The sequence below is a fragment of the Taurulus bubalis genome (assembly GCF_910589615.1).
Source record: "Taurulus bubalis genome assembly, chromosome: 12".
Taxonomy (NCBI): domain Eukaryota; kingdom Metazoa; phylum Chordata; class Actinopteri; order Perciformes; family Cottidae; genus Taurulus; species Taurulus bubalis.
In genome coordinates, this window is record NC_136600.1 from 15,440,959 (window position 1) to 15,465,972 (window position 25,014).

General features: G+C 41.3%; 1 protein-coding gene across 1 annotated transcript; it reads left to right on the plus strand.

Annotated features, from left to right (window-relative positions):
* Positions 1-1,504: 1,504 nt before the first annotated feature.
* On the plus strand, positions 1,505-16,676 carry bcam (basal cell adhesion molecule (Lutheran blood group); the record flags this gene model as incomplete). The annotated part of the gene is made up of 15 exons (XM_079228042.1): positions 1,505-1,511; positions 1,618-1,745; positions 2,007-2,220; positions 3,985-4,058; positions 4,187-4,283; positions 4,388-4,570; positions 5,648-5,769; positions 5,874-6,015; positions 6,503-6,618; positions 7,771-7,912; positions 8,561-8,685; positions 9,285-9,426; positions 12,047-12,188; positions 12,893-12,992; positions 14,492-16,676. 15 exons carry the CDS (start codon positions 1,505-1,507, stop codon positions 14,492-14,494), a joined length of 1,737 nt encoding a protein of 578 aa, XP_079084168.1. The 3' UTR covers positions 14,495-16,676.
* Between the last annotated feature and the right edge of the window lie 8,338 nt (positions 16,677-25,014).

Genomic DNA, 25,014 nt, shown 5'->3' on the forward strand with positions numbered 1-25,014 from the left:
CTTGTCTGGCTCACTGTTTGTGTTGGCATGGAAACAGAGGAGGATTTTCTTTTGGGCTACATCCCTCTTGCAGACTCGGAACATGAGACTTGGTTTGCGAAACTAATGTTTCACTTGAGAGTTGAGCTGAGCTTATAGAACAAAATATTTAGAGAGGGAGAGGGGTAGTGGATAGGGATGAAGAAAGACACACAAATGTAAACTGAGAGGCAGGATGAAAAATGGAGAAGGGAAGTGAAAAAGTAACTGAAGAAGTGAAAGAACGGTGGAAAGAGACATGAGATCTTTTTATCAAATGTCAATGCTTGACTGACCCTTGACCTCTGTGTGATTTGTGGGTCACGGTGAATCACAGCACCTGACCCTAGTGGAATGTGTCTCACTAAACCCACAGTGGGTAATTTTGACAGCACTTCCTGTTATCTCCTCTTTATGAACTCTATGCCTTCTCTCTTTTCCTTGCATCCTTCGCTCGCTTTCCTCCTCACGGTGAGGCGATAACAAGGTGGCCGTCCCTCAGCTCAACTCGTCTCACTTTAGACATTTTGAGCAAACACTCTTTCATTTCCCCTTCTACATTTCTCTGCTCTGTTATTAAAACTACCCTGTCGAACCGCTAGGATTCCCAGAAGGCCATCCTCTTCACTCTCGGTTTCGAACAACAAATACATTATTTAAGTGTGGATTTTGTAGTCCAGAAATTGATGACATGATTAATTTATGTTATCATACAGAGTGTGAGTCTGGGTTGTTTATTAGCTACACATGTGTCCAGAATATGAATATTGAATTGAGTGTAGATCTATGGGGGCTTTAACAATACTTCACTCAATGCTGTCAGTGTTTGTCCTGATGCATCCATTATTTACTTTATAAAAACAATCTAGTTGTAGTTTATTTCCATAGAGGTTGTCACACAAGCCTGCCAAGTGGCCGTGCATATCAAACTGCATAGTCTATGAAATATGTCCTCCATATCATGATAACTTCATTTAACAACATTGTCCTTTCTTTCCCAACATTAGAGCTTCCCACTCACCACACAGTGGACTCATGCGTTACTGTACCAGGATTTATGACACTGTATGTGCTGCAGTGACTTCATTAGCACAAATGGAACTCCTTCCCCTTCCTCTAGCTCTCCGTCCTTCCCCTTCCCTTTCCCCCGCCTCTCCTCGCTGTAATGCAATCACCTTGTCACGCTGTTTCTCCATAGCTAGGCTGTATAGAGTGTTCCCTATCCCTGCTGGAACCAGTTTGGGTCCATCCTGTACCCTAGCTGCTACTCTCTCCCATCGTTATATATGGGACAATTTGTGCTTCCTAATGTCTCTATTGAATGGAGAACGCCGACAGCGACGAGGGCCCTCTAGCTTCCCTCGGGGTCCCTTAACAGTTTTTACTGCTGTTCATGGACCTTCAAGGGAATACTGATACTTGTAGCTCGCTATCCTTTGCAGCAAACGACTGCTTGACTGTTAGACTTTTTGTAAACCAACCTGTCATGTCTGGTATCGATGCAACACGTTAACACATTACCACCGGTCCTTGTGGCTTCCTGTGCTTGAGGCATTAATCATATTCTTACTCTCTGACTTTGTGTGTTTTTCTCAACAGTTTGTAGTGGTGATGTGACTGTGAACGTGACTCCTAAAGTGGAGGTGCTGAAAGGAGAGACTGCCAAGTTGCCCTGCACATATACTGTCTCACCGACACCAAGCAACACTGTCGTGGAGTGGTACATTGTAAGTCATTTACAGATGTTCTCTATCCATTGACAGGAAAAATATTTTTTGGGCCGTGAAAGCGTGTGATGTCCACGTGGTCTTAAATGCTTCATAAATGACTGCACTGTAAAAAAAAGATCTTTTAAATTTTATTATTGTATTCATTTGCATTTTCTCTCACTGATTGCTGTTACTTTGTTTTATTTCTCCTTCTTCCATTGCTCCTCATGTTTCTTCCACCGTCTTTCTACATCTCCTTCTACCTATCCATACATCTAGGAGGAGCATGGAACCAGGAAGCGCGTGGCTTTCTCCCAGGGTGGCGAGGGAAAAAGCGATGAAGGCACCCTTCTGACTGGGCGGGTCACTATCGGAGAAGACTTCTCCTTGACCATCTCCTCGGTTCAACCCGCCGACGAGCTTGTCTTCTACTGCCAGGTCACCGCTGGCCCCGCTGGTGTTGGAGATGCCGCCACGATGCTCAAAGTCTTCTGTGAGTCTGCCAGTGTCCTTTGACCTTTTCAAAGAGCATCCCCCCTCACCAACACATCAGTTGTCAATGAGTGGAATTTATGGTTTGGTGTGTCACTGCCACTGCCGCTAAAGGTTTATGGCTCTAATCAGATCTGTGTGTGTGTGTTCATGCATACTTTCATTTAGAAGGGGCTTAATTGTACCTAATGCATGTAATTCGTTTTGCAGATTGCTTTTCACACATACCGTACTCTAAGTTCGTCCATGCAAAACCTCTTTATACAGTTGGCTAACATAAAGCATGATTTGTCACAATTGTCCACGTGTCAAAAGAGGAGCAGACTTCAGCTAATTTTTCTTTTCTGTGTGGAACATTTTCAAACCTTTTTCAAAGCCTGAGGTTACCTATTCCTTTTGATAAGTTCCCCAGAGGTCAATTAACTACAATCTAATCACTCTTGACACAATTGATGAATAGTTCAATCCCACCTGTCATGTCTCATATCTCACCTTAATAACGGTCCAGATTTATCGCCAAGTCGCCAAGGGCTGACCCTTTCTGCAGCGCGCGATGTCCTTTTCCCCTTGCTCAGCAACCACTGAGCAGACATCAATCATACTTAACATTCAGGAGCATAACCAATATAAATACAATTCATTTGCATTTTTGATTGGACTGATCAATCACTCTAAATAGGGAGGATTTGTGTCGGGAGAATAGCAAAACAACCCTTTCTCTAGTCAAGCTCCCACTTGGGAAAAAATGAGCTTCCAAGTTAACCATTAACATTGATGCACTCAGAGGCTCTGAGGTTTAAAGCAGTCTCATAAAATAAGCTATTAATTGTGAATGGGCCAGTCAGTGCTCGACAATTCCTCAACGCAGTGCTATTTGACAACGGCCCTTTTAGATGTACTCAATGCCCACAGTGGTAAGAAAGAGCCTGACTCACAAACCAACAATTATTCTGTGTCCACATCTGACCACTTCACACATTTGGGAAATAATTATAGTGTGTCTTTCCTGCCTTAACTTAATAGAACTGAGTTATGAGGTCTCCTGAGGGTTTGCAGTGATAGCCTGGTTTCTCTCTCTCTCGGGAGGCCTACAATAAAGTGGGAAACATTCTGCTGAACAAAAACATGATAAAAATAACTCTTCCAATGCGTCTCTGTGTATTGTTCCCTTTTAACTGTTAACATTTAAATGACTTATTGTACGCTAAAAACCTTTATTTGGCTCAATACATAAGGCTGATAAGAGAGTTTTATTCCTCATTGTACATCCAAATGACTGTGTGTACATATGACTGCCTGCATTACACAGTATATGGAATGGGATTGGTTATAGAAATAAACCCGCAGTTTTCTGAGCAGTGTAACAAAAATGACTAACCACAAAGACTTGAGTGTGAGTGAGACAGAGAGAGGAATACCCATCTACTGTTTATTTTTACAAGCAGTCAACAGCTGCAGGCAGTGATAAGATGACCTTGCATGTGAGCAAGTGAGCTGGGGAATAAAGCAGAGAAGCTAGAGGGAATACTTACACCTGTGGTTGTATGTGTGTGAGCCAGTGAGAGGAGGAGTGCTGTTTTTGTTATTTGACGCTTATCGGCTCATGTGAACCAGGTCCCACTGGAATTATGTGAGGCAGGATATTTACTGCTCAATTGAATTAACAAGGTCAGCAAGCGTGTGGATTGGACTGCATTTTCACAAGTGGAGTGAGTGTGTCTTTACATTAAATGTTTAATGTCCCCCCTTTTTCTTTTTGTCACAGTTGCTCCTGAGAAGCCAGAACTCACAAAGCCGTCAAGTCAGGCCATTTCTGTGGGAGAGACTACCAGCTCTGAGGTTTGTGAGCAATTTCCATGACGGTATCTGCATCCTGTGTGTGAGTTGCTGACTTCATGTGAACACTGAAGACGCACGTATTCAGTCGACTTTCTTTTGTCTCTCCTGCAATTTTCCATGTGTATCAGATTGGTACCTGTGTGACAATGAACGGACATCCCCAGCCAAGAATTATCTGGTTTAAAGATGACCAGCCCCTCCCTGAGGTCAAGGACAGCAAAGAGAGTACGTGGCATTTGAATTTTATGAACAAATAAAATAATCTAATTTCACATCCACGTGCCAAACAGAAGATAATCTGTGTGCCTTTTCTCCTCCCTCTCTGTCAGAGCTCTATATGATGTCCTCGGTGGTGAAGGAGGCCTCTGGTCTCTCCACTGTCAAGAGCACCCTGCACATGCAGCCCAAAAAGGCAGACAAGGACTCTGTGTTTCAGTGCACCGTGGAGTACAGCATGCCGGGAGACCAGATCAAACAGAAGAAGTCTGACACCATCACCATCAACCTCAACTGTGAGTGGACGGGCAAGAGTTTTAATTAGTGAGCTTTGTAGCTACTGGCAGGTGGATTATGTCACCTGTGGACAGAGACAGGCTGTTTCCCCGTTGTTTCCAGTTGTAATGCTCAATTGTCTCTCTGCAAGAAACTGAATACAACTGCAGAATTAAATTATCTTATCTAACACATTAAGCGGAGATAGCCTAAACAATTACATGGAATATACTTAACCTCGGCTTTGAAATGGGCTTAACTTCAGGTAAGTAAGTGCATTAGCTTTGTACTGCAGTCGTTTTAACAGCCTTATTCGATGAGAAGTTTTTTTTTCTCCTTTGGGACTTCTTTAACTCCTTACAATGTTTACCGTGTCCACCATCTTAGTTTTGTGTGTTAGCATGCTAACATTGACTAATTAGCAATAATAAGCCTGAGAGCAATGCCATAAGGTCTGCAGGTATTTAAACCAAAGTATTTGTAACATTTTAATTTTACCTTATGATGGCATTAAAAGCCAGTGATCCTGAGAGGAACATGACTCTCTCTATACAATCATGGAAATAGTATTTGTTTCACTCAAAGCCAAAAAGGTCAACATGCTGGTGGCAATAGAGGAAAAGGCAGAGGATCACCAAGTAATTAGCATTTAACCTTTTGTGACCATAAATGTTTGTACAACATGTCATAACAATCCATCCAACCAAAGTTGTTCAGATATTGTATTCTGGACCAAAGTGGTGAACCCGTTCAAGAAAATGAATCTATTTATTTATGCTTTATCTGTAAGTTTCTCCCTGTCCTCCATCCTCATGTTACTGTTTCACGTTAACAAAAAACAAACGCCCTTTGAACAATATCAACAAACAGCTATTAGTGTTATCTTCATTGGGTGCATTTCTTTCCTCCTGCTAAACACTGTCATGGCATTTAATATTCCGCTAAAGAAGAGTGATGAAGCAAGGAAAGAGGAGGTACCGGGAAAGTAAAACATCCCCTCTGGAATGCCTCCACATCTCTGATTGATGACATACTGTCGTGTGAAAGTATCCAAAGAAGGAATTTTCACCTGTTCCTGTCTGTTTTTGTTCATGTAGATCCCTCTGAGAAAGCGACCTTTTCCCTTCTCAACACTGATCCAATCAAAGAGGGCGACATTGTTACCATGAAGTGTGAGACTGATGGAAACCCTCAGCCTGAGTTTGACTTCACTAAAGATGTGCGTGTCTTTTTTGATTTGTATATCCCAACTTTTCATAAAAATGTGTTAATCTTACTTGTGGCTCTCTTTATCTCTGTCAATCCCGGTCCTTCCAACCTCAGGGCAAAGTCATCATTGGTCAAGGTGGTCTCCTGTTGCTGAAATCTGTCAAGCGCACAGAAGGTGGTGTGTACAAGTGCACAGGCACAGATTTCGATAACCTGGATGCTGACCTGAGTGGAACCATTACCCTCTCTGTCAACTGTGAGTGAGCCAAAGACACACACACCTCAGAATGTAGTATATGCACATTAAGAACAATTTACCTCCAATTTGGGAAGTTTGGCCTTTGCAGTAAGCCCTTCTTTTAATCAGTAAGTCATAGAATTAAAAGGGTTACAATGGAAAGAGCTTTAATGGAATCCTTTCAGGGGGCTGATATCCAATTCAATTTTTCACAGTTCATCTGTTACTTTAATGTTATCCCAACTACACTCCGTAATTTGATTTTATCGCACTTATTAAGCGGAGATAGTCCAGAAATAGCATGGAATAGACTTTAATCTGCCTACGATATGGTCTTCGCTTCAGAATAAATGCATTAGCCTTAGCAGATATTCTGCTGCGCACGCTAATTTATTACATGTTTCTTTAAGTGATTCAAGTGACACTTCTTTAACTCCGTAGAATGTATAGAAGGCCTCAGGTTTCATGTGTCTTCCTCCCTCTCTTTCCATTTTCTCTATGCCAGACATCGACCCAGTGAATGTGACCCCTGCCGAACCTCAAGTCGTCATGGTCGGAGCTAAGGTGGAGTGGCAGTGTAAGACCAAGGCCTCTGACGGGCACACTGTTCAATGGAAAAAGGTGTGCTGCATTTCTTTCTCAAACTTAATCCCTTCTCCTTTTAGTCTCCCTCATTATGTATTTCTAACAATACACTGCTTTGCTCTTTTCCTCATCTGTCCACAGAATTATTTCTGAGCATTCTTAGATAACAGTTTTTAAAACACAAATATATCTTCCTGACATATTAACAGCACTGGCTGGATGTTGAACAATGAACTCGGCCTTTCCTGGGGATCCATATTTGGACATTTGGGGATGTCTGGTTAATTTTCGATGCAAGTTCTCAACAGCGCGACCTTTCTTCATTGGATAGGACATCATTTCATAATGTGACACATCCAGAACTCACTTAGTGTGCAGCTGGCACCCAACACAAGAGCCTTGGGATCAGACGCAGTGCTCCCTTTAAGAACAGTCGTGGCCCTGCTACACAAGCTGCATTGTGTTGTGGCCAATTGCAGCAACTGGAGAGCAGACACTGGTGTTGGTTCCATTTTGTGTAAACACCAATGGTAATGACACATTATATTATTTATCATAAATCCTAAACTGAACAGGGAAGGTTATGCTATGAATGATTTCAGTTTTACAGTATAGCAGCCAGATAACTTCATGACATGCCACTGTCTGAGTGAAAATGTAAACATGCTAGAACGGCAGCAGCTGATTAGGGTTATAAATAATTAAAGGTCAAAGGTAACAGAAAGCGCTCCTTCTGGTCTTGTTTCTATGGACAACAAACGGATTGCTCTAAATGTATTTTCTCCAGTTAAAATACCAAAACAATTGGTTCACAATGTTCCTCCTGCGCTGAGCCTGTTTGTTGCAGCCTGTGTATCTATTGTTTTGTCTCCTGGGTGTAATAGAAACTCCCAGACTGCTGTTTTTCTGAGTAGAGAACGTGTTTGTTCTCCGTAAGAAGGATTCCTATGAGAAGAAGTTGAGAGTAATTGCAAGAGGTTCATCACGGAGGACGGACTTTGATCTGTTATCACTGCTCTTTGGAACAGTGTGTGAAGCTTTTTCTTTGGCTTTCCCAGCATAGCTGTCTGCCTTCAAACTAGATATTTACAATGCTGTTCTACTCCCGGAGAATACAAATAAAGAATTGCGGCCTGATGGCGTGACTGCAATTGTTTTTATTTCTGTATGTTGTGTGTGTTCCTCCAGGGCTCTGAGGTGCTCTCACAGGACGGCACGCTGTCAATAGAAGCTGTTTCCTACGATAAAGCTGGAGAGTACATGTGTGTTGGAGCCGTGCCATCTGTGCCAGGACTGACTGCCCAGGCTAGTGTCAACCTCACTGTCAAAGGTAACACACCTGCATAAACATTCACACATGCACAGCCTAGTTCAGGAAAACCAATAAAACAGTGTTTTGGACGAGACTTAAGTAGAGATGTCAAACACATCAGCAACTGTATTATTATATTTTAGCAGGTGTGGCTTCCTTTTCTTTCAGTATGGGATGAAACCATTAGTGCACTTTTACAAAATACCATTAAGTAGTTTAGTAGAATCAACGTATATATTGTCCTTAACTTGAGATAAACATGTTTCATTTAGTTGAAGTTAATTAATTTCATAATATATTGTTTTTTATTTTCAAACGACTGAATGAATATACTGCTGAACGTTTTCTTGACTCTATTTAATTCAGTTTATGAACAGATTTCCCAGCATGCAACATTTGAGGGTTAAACTTGCCAGAGGCCCTTTTAAGAGTTTGAAGTCCAAAAGGACTTCTGTTATATTTTCACAACACAAGATGACTAATTGTTCAACTCAGGTTCAGTTAACTCACATTTCCACTCGACTGGGGAACTTATATGATTATTAAAACCAGCTTAAAATGACTTACAGTGTTTGTGTGTGTGCGTGTGTGTACGTGTATTTAAACGTTTGCTGTGTTGTTTATATGGAAAGTTCCCGAGTTCACTGGCTCCCACACCCTTTCCAGGAAAGCCGATGATCGAGACTCCCGCTGTTGGAGAGGTGGGGAAGGAAGGAGACATGGTGACTCTGAAGTGCTCAGCCTACGGCTCCCCGGCCCCTCAGTTCACCTGGAAGCCCTCAGGGAAAGAGGTACGAAGGTCAAAACACAGTCAAGACAAGCGCGGAAAAAGTATATGAAGTTTGAGGCAGAGTTCATAACATCTGAAGAGCTTGCTATGCTGGTTGTTGAACTTCAAAAGCAATAAAAAAAAGTACAGAAACAGCTTTCGGGACGATGGAATGTAATATATTATTCTCATATTTCATATTGATGTGATATAGTTGAAAGGAAAGTCCTATATGAAGCAGCTTTAAAGAAACTTACAAGGGGCTTTCATGATTGAAATATTACTTTAAATAAAGTGAAATCAAACTTTAATGATCCTCATGAAAGATTTGATCATTTTAGAAGCAAATAGGGATTTATATAAGATCAAAGGGAGGAGATAATTAAGCTTTCACAAGTGACTGTTTTTAAGATCAGATTTGATGTGTTATTGAGAATTCGGGGAAGGAAATATTGAATAAATCATCACTGAGTGTGAGTGTGCAAAATAATAGGAACCAGGCTTATTATATGGAAAACATGCCACAAACTCAAAATATCTGCAAGAAGTGATGAGGGAATATGTAAAAATGTATGTTGTCCTTCCTCCATCTCTCTCCCCTTCATCCGCTGGCCTTGGCAGTCAGTGTCAGTGGAAGGTAACAAGGTGGTGAGCACCGTGACCCTGCAAGCCACAGCCGAGGTCATGAAGGACGGGGTGACCTGCGAAGTCTCCAACAAGCACGGAGCAGATAGCAAGACCTTCCTGGTATCTCTCAAGAGAGGTCAGTGCCGAGAGAGGACAGCACCGGTGATGCTACGTTATCTCCCTCCCTCCTTTTCTTTTATGTTTTCTTCACTTAAGGCTTTCGATGATCAGCTGTAATGAAGAGATATGTTTTTGATTAACAGCAAACATTTAATTTATCATTTTTAGGCAAATTAGATTGAGCAGATTTCTCAATCACCCTCGTTATGCTCAGAGGTTGGTAGTAAGGAGTTATATTTACTCTGTGGTAGTGTGTCTGTCTTTTAAGTGTTTACTAAATGGAGATTAATGCATCACTGAATTAAACACAAACTAGTTCTTATGTCGAGGCTAATTGAATTGTCCTGTAGCTCATGGGAAGAGTGGTCATTCTGAAACCACAAGGTAGCCGGTCCGATCCCTGGTCTCCCCATAGTTTGCATGTCGAAGTATCAAGGATTCATTGTTATTATTATTAAAAAGCGTCTTCACATTTTGGTGAAGAGTATATGAAATGTGGAATATGGTCGACAAATCTGACCTGACACTTGGCAAAATGCTGTTTAATAATGAAGATGGAGATTTTAAATTGTATTCATATTTCAAATTGCAAGATGTATGCCAATAATAGACTAAATAACAAAATCTAATCAGCTAGGTTAGAATATAATACATTTTATTTCTGCACTAAAACTGGATGAATGCTGCTGACTTCAAATCACACATTCATCCATATCAGTAGATATCCTTAAAAAAAAAAGATACCTGCCAAATAGATTCAATATTTAATTTTGTTTGTGATGCCACGAGGACTTCATTTTCGGCCGCTCCATAGATGATTGCTTTTGACTCTATGGTGCTGTAGATGTTTCCTAGCAACCAATTGCTTCGAACTCAAGAGGGACTTCATACACATAGTAATGGTTTTACAAATAGCTGGTGCACCCGAATCCAGGCTTCCTTTACTCTTTTCCCAGCACCACATCCTGCCATCTAAACCCTTTCTTCTTTTTCTCCTCTTGTCTCGCAGCAATTGACAACTCGGCCGACAGAGGTAGAGCCTTCTCCCTTCTCCTCCTCCTCTTCTCCCTCCTTCTGTCAGGACTCTGTGTTGTGCAGAACCTGTAATTTAGAAACCCCCCTGCACCCACTTCTCTTGCCCCAGCCCCTCCATCACACACACGCACGCACGCACGCACACACACACACACACACACAACTCCCTCCACTGTACTGTAATCTTGTATATTTCCCCTCTTGCTACCGAACACTGTGGATATTGTATATTGCTATTCTTCTTCTTCTCTTGTCACCTTTGTATGATGTCTGTCCTATATTTTGTGGATGATACTTCAACTTTTGTGGCCCCTTGGGGACAATAAAGGAATCTATTCTATTCCTTCCTTTCCTCTCTTTGTTTCTTCACTGTGTCTCCTTTTTGGTCCCCTCTTCTTTCCGACTTCCCTCTTATTTTCTCGCTTTTCCTTCTCGCCGTTTCAACTCGCCGGGGCGCTGTGTGTGTAGGACTTAGTAACCTTAGCTTTTGTGTGCGTGTGCTCTCAGTGTTTGTGTGTGTTTTGTGATTGTTGCTTTGCTATGCTCTGGGACTGAGAAACTCTCTTTTTCTCAAAGTGCTGCTCTCTGGAAACCCTGTGCTTAAGTCAGGTCTGTATCGCTAACCCTATTGACATGTGTATGGCGTTCGTCTAGAACTGTAAGTCCCTGTGTAGTTATGTGTGTGTGTGCACACACAGCATTAATATGTTTGTGTTCATGATAGCTCATGTGTTCGTGTTTTCCATACTTGTATTGCTGTGGCTGAGAGGACAGACTTTAGATAAGGGAGGAAGATGTTGTCCATCACAACTTCATTTATTCTCCTTAATGTCAGAGAACAAGCCTGTTACTTTCTAGTTCTGTTTAAAACCCTGTTATTACATTAATGTCCTGATATAAGACAATAACCGACAACGCTCCATCACATAAATCCACCACATAATCCCATTGATAAACCATTGATCATCTCACCAACAACCACATTTTCCTAAAAATGTTGGACTATTACACACTAGCCAGCCAATCCCCAAAAAGTTTTCTTAAAACATAGAATCTGATAAATATATGCCGTGTCATGTCCTCACAAGTATAGTAATACAAGTTTCGGTGGATGGGTGAGTATGTTCAGTGTTTTCTGGCTCTGGTCAGCTGTCTTGTTGTATCTGTGAGTATACAGGCCCCGTTGTTTGGGTCCCATCACTTTCAGTCGTTGCATTCAAAAATTAGTCTAACCCCACATCCCACTCCCCGTTCCTTCTCCTCTCCACCCGTCCATCCATCCATTGTCTTCATCTGGACACCCATCCTCCCCCTCTCTCCATCCTCCCCTTTCCATCCCGTCTCCCTCTCGTGGTACCCCAAAATTAAATGACTTTCCTCCCCTTGCCTCCCTCTTCTACCCCACAAATCAAACACCACCTACACTTCTCATGATTACCCTCTCCCTTCCACTGCCCCTCCAAAATCAAAAACTCCCCCATCTTCCTACCACCTCCTCCACTGTGACCCCTCTCCACCTTCCCACCAACCCTCCACCCCACCATCCGTCCCTCCATCCCTTCGTCCCTCCCTCCATGTGTCCCTCCATTGCGGTGCTGTAGCTGACAAGCAGCAGGGAGGCTCCAGCGGGGTGGTGATAGCCGTGGTGGTGTGTGTTCTGCTGCTCCTGCTGCTGGTGGCTCTCATCTACTTCCTGAACAAGAAGAGCAAGCTGCCCTGCAGCAAGAAGGACAAGAAGGAAGTGTGAGTACACAAGAGGGGATTAGGGAAGGAAGGGAGGAATGTTTACCTCATATGACTCAATAACCATTAAAGGTAAACTACACTATGTTGCTTGTTGTAAAGAGGTTCTTTGTAATGAAAAAAAATGGCAACAAACTCTTACAAAGTAAATTGAATAGGGGCTCTGCAATTAAAACGGGGATGATAAAAGAAGTAAAGCATGTACCAGCTTTTTTGCAAAATATGGATAAATAAATAAAGATGATAAAAGTAAGAAGTGTGATCTTTCTGAAAAATTAAGAATCTCTTGAATGACAAAATGCCAGTTTCTTTGTACAACAGAGCTGCTAAAAGACCCGATTACTCCAATGCTTCACATTATGCTGAGCAACATGCTGGGTTTTCCCATATTGTCATATCTGTGTGCAGATTAGTCAGACGATCTGGATTTCTCTACAGGGAAATAATCCTCAAAAATGTATTGTTTTCTGTCAGTTTCAGGTATCTTGATGAAATAGAAGAGAGTTTTATCGTATTTTTGAAAAGTATTGTGACAGTGTATGCTAATCATTACAGAGAAATTTGAAAAACTGTAAACCAAATGTTCTCTACAGCAGCGTTAAATATGCTTTGGTCATGTATGTCTACATCCCTTAGTTGTTTAAGGCAAATAATTAACTTTTCTTACACCTTTTTTTCATTGTTCTCATTCGCTCTCCCCGCAGGGCCATTGGAGAGGTGAACAATGACATCGTGGTGGAAATGAAGACAGACAAGGCCAACGAAGAGGCCGGTCTCCTCAACAAGAGACCCTCCACGGAAAAGGTCAGGCCAATGAATACAGGCATCAAGGGTGGTGGACCTGGGCTTTGGTTAACAGTGAGCTTATTACTTTAGCATGAATGGAACTCCTGATGCTACAGACTAATGTTATGCAGGGATAAGTCAAGGACACTTCTGCTAGTTAGGACAGTGCATTGGATGAAAACATAGATTCCATTTAATCACTTTTTTCATTGAGTCAATGTTTTGTTCAGGCCGCTGAGATGTAGACTTATGACAGAAGACAAGAACAAGCGCTAAAGCCTGTAGTCATGTTCTGTGGACATTTCTTCTACTTGGTAAATGTGTTAAAGTGTATTCCAATTATTTGGAGAAGCAAGCAAAAGCAACTTAAAAGCTGTAGAATAGTCATGTCATGTGTGGACATTAACGTGCCGACAAGACCCTTCATAGCAAATGTCATGCATTTGACATAAACACAAGCTTTACAGTCAGCTGAAATATCTTCAGACGCATCCGTCATGCTGATTGAGAGTCAGATTTAGTTAAAAGAAAACAGGTTTGAGAAAGCTGTCCCTGCATCTCAGTTGATGGTGTGTGACAGCTGTACAGAATCCTCTGAAAAAGTCATCATGAATGTACAACTTTTCATCATGAAATTTATGGTAGAGGCATATTTGACGGGGATGTAAAAGCCATTTTAAGCAAGTCTTGTTTTATGTGATTTTTGAACCTACTGACAGCCAAACTGTGTGACATTTCACAACTGCAGGGAGATTGCAGACACACTTTCTTTGCTTTTGAAATGGATACATCAAGAAGATGTGAAAGTGGGTCTCTCCATATGCTATCAAGAGATTTTTATTTCATGAGATGTCATTAAAAAATGATCACCCTGTAAACTGTCTTCGAAAAGGCTGCAGCTTCAGCCACACATATTTATTCTGGAGAATGTCTTACTATATTAAGTACACAAGTAGCTAGTAATGCCAGCTGCAGAACACTGTATTCAGTATTCTGTTTTTACATCTGCCCTTGTTCCACGCCAGCATTCTAATAAAGGCATACAATTCCCCCCAATATGCCACCTAAGTTTTATAAATAAGATATGAAATCAAATGTGCAATATTATATCATCAAGCATATGTCAAGATGTTTCAAAGCATTGGGTCAGTTACTAATTCAGATTTCACATATCAACCAAGAATGGGAATACCCATTGTACTACATGTAATTAAGATTGACCAATTCATACAGTGACATTTAGCATGAGAATATCATTTATTTTTTTGTAATTGTGATAACGCTACTGTATTCTAGTTAGTTAGTACCATATACATTGAGTGAATACATATGTAAAGGTTGGATAATGCTGCTGTAATGTTAAGTTAAAGTTGTTAAAGTTATTCTTTATTCAGTTTTCATTGGAGCATGTTTAAAAATGAAAGATTTTATTCATTTAATTTCATCCAAGTTTAAAAGAAAAATGCAAATCAGCCACGGTCATATTTGAATGTTTTTTGTGTGTTTTTCTCTCACAGTGATAAATCGAGACGATGAAAGTGACCAACAGAGGGATGAAGGGAAGGAGGAGAACGGTTATGAAGACAACAGGGCTACTTTTTATTCACTACCCAAGATTGTGGGGACTACAAGAGGTGGAATATGGACTTTGGTTTGTTTTGGGACCTCGGGAGGCACATGCATTGGTTATGCTTGTTTTATAACCTGGAGTACACCTTTTTGGATGGAGTTTCTTCTTTTTTTCTTTTTAGAGACTCCATCCATATATGCTACACAGGTTTAAAACCATACTTGTGCAAAATCACAATGTGACATCACTGGATGACATTATTATCGCAGCTTCTTTTGATTCTTCTTCACCAATCACATCTTGGGTTGACTCCTCTGCAGAATAGAGCTGAACACCGAGGCATGGCTGACACAATCCAAACACAGTGGCACAATCTTTCTTATCTGCCCCCAATGAAACACAAACTGCTATTAAGCCACTGTGATTTTCTGGAGAGTGCGTCTGCCTGCAAGCCTGCAGAACTCAACATCTATTCTGTCCTGGAGTCTGCATTTAAATTCACTGCTCTCTGCTGGGTATATTGGGGAAAATTATCACACGGTGCCATTCTGCTTTTATTCACCTCAATAACAAGTAATGATTTACGCTCACAACAATAAATCCCTCAGCCCAATGTTTGGCATACACAGCTGTAACATTTCCGCTCAAAGAAGCTCTGTGTTTTGGCTTTAATGTTGTTTGTAAAATTGCCTTTTGCCACCTGTGAATGTTTGTGTCCCCCTCTCCCCCTCCCTCCATATCCCTAGTTCGCTTTCCGTAGAAGCAGCTCAGGCATTAAAGAACGCCAATCTTTTCACTTAAATAGCTTGCCCTTTGAAATTCAGCTGCAATGCCACCAAATAAGCAAGCTATTAGGTTGTACAAATTTGTTCTTGCCATTTCCAGCATACTTGTATATTATGTACGTCTATCGTTCACTTTGCTCTCCGGTTTTCTCTGTAAATTCAAATACTACTATTGGCCTGTCTGTTAGGCAGGAGGTGTATTGTGCATGATGTGGAGTTCAAAGTGTCTGTGGTTACTAAGCTGCTGACCCGGGACCGTAATTGCTACCAATTTGGAGGAATTTGGCGAAATGGTTGACAATCTCAAACTATGGCCTGCTGTGTTGTCGTTTTTTTTTCCATGACAACAAAAAAGGCACAGATTCACCTGCTGGTAGAAATCACTGGCACGGGTTCATTCTAGTTTGTTACAAGCAGTGAAGGTGTGGGAGGGATCGGGGGTTGTTGCTGGAGTATGTGATGTACCTTTTTATTTTTACCAAATGAAAGAGTTTTTGAGTGTCACAGCGGGAGTGTGTCTATGTTTAGTTATGCAATACTGGCATTTCTGTTCCTCCCCAACACTGTCGGCAGGCCAGAGAGGTTTGATAACTGGTTGACGTGCCATTTTACTTTGTTGTACACTGGAACCAATGGCCTTGATTTTTAAAAGAATGTCACCTCAAACAACTATTTTATTCTGTAATGTCTGTCTACTGATCTTGCCATATTGACTGTTAGCAAACCTGTGATGGCAGGCGAAGATAGATAAGTGAACTTGGAGCATCCTTTTTTGATTTTTACTGTTTTATATAAAAAATAATGTGGTATAAAAGTTGATGTTTTTTTTTTTTTTTAGAACGGGGGATTCTTTATTTTGGAACTACTGAATTTTCTTTTCCCATGCTTTTCCACTCGCTCTGAGAGAAGAGAGAAATGTTGTTGTTTTTATTTAGGAGGATTCATTTTTTAGGAGATATTCTCAGTGCTTTACTTCTCTCTCTGTACTGTATACTGTATATTTTGTGGTACGCTGTTGTGACCTCTGTGGTGTGTTGATGTATCTTTTTATTTGGTTCCAGCTGTGTAGAATTTATAAAGAAACAAACTCAAGAAAAAGGATCACAACACTATATTCTCTGTGTTTTTATTCCCATCTCTGCAACAGGCAATTTGTGAAAACAGTTTTTTATTGTTACACAAATAGGACTAAAGTCACTGTGTATGTTCTTTTAGATACCCAAAGTAGAACGAAAGCCAGAAACAGTGCCTGGCTGTTTGATAACATTTGGTTACCCTGACACACCACTGAACATCTTCTCTAAAATCTTGACACACCAAACCAAAAGCAATCAAAAATAAAATAGCTTTTGATGTAATTCATCCGTATGCTTTTTTTCTTACAGAGGATGCAATCTAAATGGACTCCTGTTTGCACCAAAGTTAAATCTCTTTGATATAACTGGCATTATGTAAATCTCCTCCCCCCCACGCACACACATTGATTGATCCCATGATTTGTTGTGACAGAACAGAAAAATGAGGGAAGCTCATTTTTTTTGCATCGACTTAATGATGCAGCGTTCTCTCTCCTTGCTCTCGTGTTCAGAAATGACTTGAAATGAAGCCATCAATCTTCTGCAAATTCCAGCACAGCCTTGTACATTGATAACTAACAGTTAGTTGGATGACTCCTACTCAATAGCAGCTATAATCATAATTGACTATTTGAAAATGCATAAATCAAAAGCAAATGTTAATCAAGATGAAAGGATAAAAGGATTCCTCTGAACATCAGAGCAAGGCTGGTTTATTCTCCACAGCAAGAATCTCCCCTCCCTTTAACAGAAAGCTTACATAATGGTGCGTTAACCTCGTACCAATTTGTAACAATTTTGCCAAACACCCGGCATACACACAGGCTCTCTGGTTACGGGCCAATCAGCGTTATCGGCCTGACACACCCCCTGCTCGGCTGCCTCCTCCATTAGGAAATTAAATGTCTCCCATCAATGTGACCTGGAGAAAGCAATCGAAAGCTCTGAATACAAAGCAGCAAAGACAGAAGCTGTTAGAGTGTGTTGGCAGAAAACGGGAATTTATGGAAGTTGTAAATAGCGGTGTCAATGCCAGCCCCTGCTGATGTGATTGACGTGGGGATACATCTCCAGGGGTTTCAGGCTGTAAAACCTGTCGTGAACCTTCACACATGTTCTGTTTTAGATGCTTATCCACAAAGGGAAACAAAACATACATTTCATTCTTATGTAAAGATAGTAGGGTGTCTCTAGCATCAATATGAACAAACACAAAAGAAAAAAAAAACAAAATCAGCACAGGTAAGATACACAAACACACACAGATCCATATTTTGCTACTTTAGAAAGTTGTATCAACCCAGTATCAAAAGCAGAAGAATACCCCAACACAATTGTTATCAGCCTTTGGCTACCTTATTTAAAGAGATACTATACCCCTTCATCTACACATCCATAAAGATCGGGAACAGAAAAATTATAATCTAATTTACCTAAATTCCACTAGATTTTTATAAAGACACCTGACGACGTGCTGACTGCCACCACCTAGAGAACAAGGTAAGATGTGTTTACTTTTATGACCTTTCTGATGTATGGTGACCTGTATTGGGCGTGTTGCTTGAAAAATGCACTATAATCTACTCTGAAAAAGTAATTTCACTACTATTACTCAACAACAAAAGGAAAGAGTTACATCATTCATTAGGCTTCTCACTTTAAGTGAGGCCAATGGATAACGTTAGCAAGCTAGCTAAGAAAATATGAAAAAATAATAAGACTTTGAGTCACTGTTTCTTCTCTTTTCTACTCGTAAAGATAGAGATGATCTATTTAGTCAGTGGCATAGTAATGTTATACGTGGCACTCTAATGTTTGCTAACATTTGCCACTGTTAACTACTGGTCATAATAAGCCACAGCCATAACAGGCTGTCACAGAGTGAAGTTAATTGAGAAAGTGTGATGTCTTTTATCGATCAACATTTTACTTTTCATTTGAAATGGAAATATTGTGTTATTTCCTCTTTTATAACTTTTCAATACTTGGGAAGTTGTAAATAGTGATGAGTAATTGTAAGAAATGTAATCATGAGTACAACATAGTTATAGGCTTTAAGTGTGTGAGTGTGTGTGCGTGTGTGTGTGTGAGAGAGAGAGAGAGAAAGAGAAAGAGAGATTCTCAGAGGATCAGTGCTTTTCAGTCTTGCTATCAATGAGGGGGATTACTGTCATCCCTCCCAGTGTCCTCCCATTCCTTCCTCTTCCCTCCCTCTACCCACTGTGAGTTTTCCTGCTGGGTTTAGTTACAGTAGCTTTAAACTGATTTAGCCATTTAGTGTCAGCCTATTGAGGGATGACAACCCCTCGGCCTGCTCGACCCGGATCTGATGGCTACTCAGTGGCACTTGGCTCGGACTCAGCCCAGTATACACAAACAGACACACACACACACACACACACACACACACACAGAAATACACACTACTCTGTATGCAGTACTGTTGATGGATCCTGGTTGAACTAGGCTCTGGTGGCAGCCTCACTGACAACATGTACTCCATCACACACAATCAGCGCTCGTGCAGTTTGCACACATGGCCTCAAAAGCAATGAGGCAAGAAGACGTTCACCGTCGATGTAGAGATTAGTGGAGAGAGCTGGTTCTGTCAAGGGATGAAGGAAAGGAAGAAGATAATTGATAAAGAGACAAGGGGAAAAATCTAGGTGGCGTAAAAAAAAGGGAGGTGAGCAAAAGGGAGGAGGAGATGGTGTAGAAGAGTTAACGTCAGGATGAGAGGAAATGAAAGTAGTGATTGCTGAGGAAGGACGAAACAGAAGATGCCTTGTTCAGGGGTCATAAATCTGCATGGACCTTGAGATAAAACAGGAGGGTGGGAAAAAGAGGAAGGGGGGTAAAGAGTGGAGGTGTATACCAGGGAGGTGGGCCGAGATACATAATGAAAGAGCACTTGTGTGATAAATGTGTTTATCTCCTCCCAGTCCTATGGTTTAATATCCTGTGTGGCGCCAATGTGTTTACTGTTTGGGTGTGATTATGAGAGACAGAGAGCGTGTGTGTGTGTGTGTGTGTGTGTGTGTGTGTGTGTGTGTGTGTGTGTGTGTGTGTGTGTGCGCGCGCTGAATTTCTGGTATCTGTCTCGCAGCACGAAGGATTTCTTGCATTGATTGTATCTGTGAGTGTGCTATTAAACCGAGTGGTGGTCGATCCCGAGCTTCAGCAAGTATGTGAGCGAGTGTCACTCAGGAGCGCCGGGCCACCTGTGAGATATTTGGTTTGAAAGATTCAGCTGGGTGGGCTTTAATTTGAATTGGTAGGGCTACTTTATGTTGTGTCAGAGCGAATGAGAGGCAAATAACAACCGAGGGAGATAAGAGTGTAAAAACAACTATAAATACATAGCATTGATGTGTAAAAGCAAGAATGTGATGGGAGACTGTGTTTATGTGCTTCACGTAATTTCAGTTAATCTGAGTTAATGGTATCATGTGGTGTCTGAGGTTAATTCCCAAGGGTCAAAGGTTAAGGCCAGGACAATTTCCATTCAAACATTTGAGTCCAAAATGTTGTAAAATGCTGGCTGGGGATGTCCTTTAATTTTTTTGATCCATGACATTCTTTTGAAATGTCTAGAAGAGGAAATACATGATCTTTCTCCAGACAAAGCAGCAACATACTGTTACAGTGTACAATGCAGCTTACTGTATTTGGAAGAAAACCCTTTCACCTTGCTTTCATGAGTTTCTTATATCACAAACTGTAGTAGAAGTAGAAAAAATAATAACATAAATACCACTTACACACCCACAAACATTCTCATTTCTAGGTTGTTTTTTTGGGGTTGGATGTGAATAGAAGAAGAAAAAAACTATAAGGGGACATCTTCAAAGTAGCTGGAAAAGTGTTCCTGCTACAAATGTTGCATATTTTTTAATGACAAACAATTTGTGACTGTATAATTATTAATCAGGCTTAAGAGAACAAACATGAATCATCATCAGTCACATGGACTGATTTTGGTGAAATCGGGATGAACTCTTTTAACCACTCAAGGTACCATCACATGCATTTTCATAAGTTTCATAGAGCTGCTGCTGCTGCTACTATGAAACGTTACAGAAATATAAACTGTACAAAACTGTATTTTCGGGCCCCGTCGTAAAAATGATCCAGAGGCACACCACGGAATCTCCCGACCTATAAAACAGTCTGGAAGTAACAGTAACACTGAAAGTGTCATATATCCTGTTTGGTATTGTTAGGGCTGTCTGACGCCGAAGGTAAAGTGGTGAGATTTTCTAAATATAGCGTACACTTACACAGATATCGATTTTTTTGTTTTAAGTGGGGCTTACTTTTAGGTGGCAATATAGCTTCTGCTCTGCTTCTTCAAGATAGGGGCGTGCTGAACACCATCTACTCCATGTATTACACTGACTATGGACAAGTACCTCATACAACCCCACCTCAAAAAATATGAACTTGTCTATAGACTAATGGAACAAGCCTGTAAAAAGAACAAAACAGCATGAGAACTAGACTATTGATCAGGCTAACTTTACTGTAAAATCTTGTGATTAACTGCATACTGGATATGATCGACTACTGTATGTTGTAGATGCATTTGTGTTCGCATATAGTCACACACTATAAAAACAGTGGATATACTGCAATGAGCGGAAAATAATCCCCCTGAGGCCCAATAGAGAGTGAGAGAGAGAACGGGAGAGGATCAGAGAAGAAAGTAATGTTAAAGAGGAAGAGAGAGACGGCCCGCAGGAGCTGAAGAGCAGCTGTTGAGAGCTGCTCCTTGGAGGACTTCTGTACATGCTACAGGCTCCTCCCATTGGCTAACGTTACAGCACGGCAGCTGTCTGGAGAATAAAACACTAACACACACTTGTATTTTTTTTTGATACTATACACTCAGAAACGCGGCATCCCCACAACAAAACACAGAAACTAAAGTTACGCACACACATTACTCTCATCTTGAACGTGTGTGTGTGTGTGTGTGTCAAACCAAGGCTCTTGAAATACCTTGAAGCATGTTGAGTTGCGATGCGTAATGAAAGAGTAACACATTCTTTGCACTTGACCTTGTGGCCCAACTCAGAATACACCTTAAATCACACACACACAGACACACACGCACACCTGCCTGAGGGCACACACACACACACACACACACACACACACACACACACACACACACCTGCCTGAGGGCACACACACACACACACACACACACACACACAGACACAGCGAGACCCAAGAAAAACATTGGTCGCATTTACATTATCCAGCCAGTTTACATCGCTCCTTCACTCTCCTCTATCTCTTATGATTTCTATCACATATGCGCACACACACGCTGTTTCTCTCGCATGTAACAATAATAGCAGTGACACTGAGAGCAACTTAAGGCATCCCAAGAGAACACCTGATAATTACTATCACATGCTCCACTGACTTACTAATGGAGATTTGCTAATATATCCCACCCTGTCCTCCTTTTTTGTCTCGTCGTCTCTTGTGCTGCTGGAATAAACAGGGTCTCACTTGTTGAACAAGGGCAAGAGTATTTGGAACAACCTGGATAGGTCATCTTTTTCCTTCCTTTTATACTCTCTTTTCCATTTTCAGTTTTTGACCTCAGTTTCTATTTCACACCATTCATTCGCTCTTGTGACCTTCCCCACTTCCTTTGCCTTAATGGGAAGAAAAAAAACTACCAGCTATCAAGTGATGACAGAGCCGTGCTTATTACAGAGGCAGAGGGCTCTTATCAAGCTGTTCTGTGCAGTAATAGAAGACACCACACAGTGTTTAGTCGCTGACAGCTGCTGTGCCAGTGTGTCTACCTGTGTCAAGGTTTTTCTTCTCCTGCATCGCCTCTGTGTGTGTGTGTGTGTGTGTGTGTGTGTGTGTGTGTGTGTGTGTGTGTGTGTGTGTGTGTGTGTGTGTGTGAGAGAAGGCCCTGGCATTTCTCTCAGTTGCGTCCTTATCGGCTTATCAGACCTGTCCACTTTTTTTGATGCTGGATCAGGGGAGATGGCTCTGCATAACCTCTCTCTCTCTCACACACACACACACACACACACACACACACACACACACACACACACGGCAGAAAACAAGGTACGTGTGTGGAAGAGTAAGAGAGAGTGCTTTTGTGTGAGATATTTTGCAGATGCTCAACTCTACTTTAAGTGGTGTGTGTGTGAGTGTAAATCATTTTCTTCCAAAACTGCCACTCTCCTCCCTCTTCCTTGCACCGCCTAGCCGTGTCTGTCTCATAGCACTCTGCTATGTCTGTAACCCACCATACCATTTATATGTGTGTATATATACTGTATGTATATTTATATGTATATATATCACAACTTTGACCACTACAATAAAACTGCTTTAACTTAAATACTTCCAGAGAATCGCAAGAAATCGTCTGGTCCTCTGGTCCTGACCTGTACTGTATGAAAGGCCGGCTGAGGGCGTGCTTCTTTTCTGATCCACATGCTGAAGGAAGGGAAGGAGCAGCCTGGGTGGGGCAAGAGGGGCAACATTCCTTACTAATTGTGTGTGTTCCTTATCCCTCCCTTCCCTCTGTGTGTTGTATGCATATATGTGTGTGTGTGTGTGTGTGTGTGTGTGTGTGTGTGTGTGTGTGTGTGTGTGTGTGTGTGTGTGTGTGTGTGTGTGTGTGTGTTATGTCTGTGTGTGTTATGTCTGTGTTTATGCTTCGTGGTGCAAAATAGTTTAGGAAAATTGCCGCCAAGACATACGTTTGTAAAGTTGACCTTTGCCCCACAGGGTGAGAGCCGGGGTTCGGTTTTCTGTTTCAAAGGTTAGCTGTTGGGCTACAGTAGGAACGAGGTCAGGGGGTCATATCAGGAGACATTTGTGCTGCTCTTATGAATCAATGCTAGTTTTGCTCTATTGGCAAAAGATGTAGCGCAACATTGATTCAATCTATGCCTAGCTCATGAAAGTTTTTTACATTTCACGGTTTTAGCCCTCAGGGGAACGGGTCTCTTTTCAAGTAGAAATCTTTTGCTGCACATGAAATGATGCATTCATCCATGTCAGCAGCAAAAGTATGTTAAAAATACAGACATAGAAGAAGTCGGCTGCTCAGAACAAACTTGTAACTACAAAAAGCAACACAAAAAAGCAAACCCCGAGTGTTAATGTGCTACTGATTATGTTTAAGACACTAATCATCAAGCATCCATTTGTTTAGTTAACTTTAAGAGACTCTCACTGATAACTTCCAGTGATACACTAGAATAAGTGTTTTAGTTGTTCATAAGCCAAAAATGCTCTTTCCGTTTTACTGAAGGTAACATTGTAACAAGTTTTTTTTTTTAAATCAAAAAGCAGCCAAATCCACTTCATCCGCTTCAGGAAGTCCATGTTTGTTAATCATACTTATTTTGAGTTTGCTTTTCCTACATTCCTACAACAAGGAACAGGATTGAACATCTTTTTAGAGGAGCTAGGTTGAAGAAATTATTTCCTCAGTTTTAGTTGGTGAAACCTGCTCTATTTTACTACTCCTGCCCAACTATAATAGCATGTTGTTGTAAACTATTTACTCCCCAGACTCTCCACTCGATTACTTGCCCTAACAAGTTGTGTCTGTTCTTCAAATTTAATTACGATTGGAATACAAACTTATTTCTTACATTAAACCAAAACAATCTCACACTTGTATATGTGGATGTGTGTTAGAGTTTTTTTTTTGTGGAGATCAATCGCTCAATGAACAAAGAGAATCTTGGCAAACGATTTATTATTCATGTTTCTCGGACAACAAGACCATCGAGATGAAATAAACTCAGCCAGCCATTCACCCAACATTTTGTTAAATCTCAGAAAAGTAACACTGTCTGTGGTATTTTCAGCATTCTGTGGATGACATTTCCTGCAGACGGGGAGTTTCCAGGTCTGCAGTGATATATGAGTTGGCTTCTCTCTCCTGTGTGACAGACCTATCAATGAGTCCCGGCTTAGCTCAGGGGAGTTTGTTAGGCTTACCTGGTGGTGTTAGGGATGGGACATCTATCTCTGCTTGGGGTTGTGTGTGTGTGTGTGTGTGTGTGTGTGTGTGTGTGTGTGTGTGTGTGTGTGTGTGTGTGTGTGTGTGTGTGTGTGTGTGTGTGTGTGTGTGTGTGTGTGTGTGTGTGTGTGTGTATTGAGAAAACGTACAGTATACATTACATATTGCCTGTTCACTGCAGTGAGCAGCTGTTAACAGCATTACGCACTGTGTATCAGTACAGGATCATTATGTGGTATTTTTCTATCTCTCCGAGGTAACGTGAACCCTCAGGTCGTGCTTTCTTACCGCATTCCTCACACACAAACACTTAGACGTGCAGGAAACAACATGTTCTGGTAGCAGGAGTGTTAACCAATCCATCGGGATTACAGGTCCTCCACAGAGAGCAAGATGCATTTGAAAAAGACAGAGTTAGAGGGATGTAGTGGTGTGTATCCATGGCAACGGCGCTGGGCCATGGTATTTTTTAAGAGTAAATGTATGATGATTGCAAGAGAAGGCAAATGGATTCCCTGTGGGGTTTACTTCTTTGTAGCTGTGGCCCTTTTTTTTGTTGTGAAAAACCATTACTGAAAATGTGTGT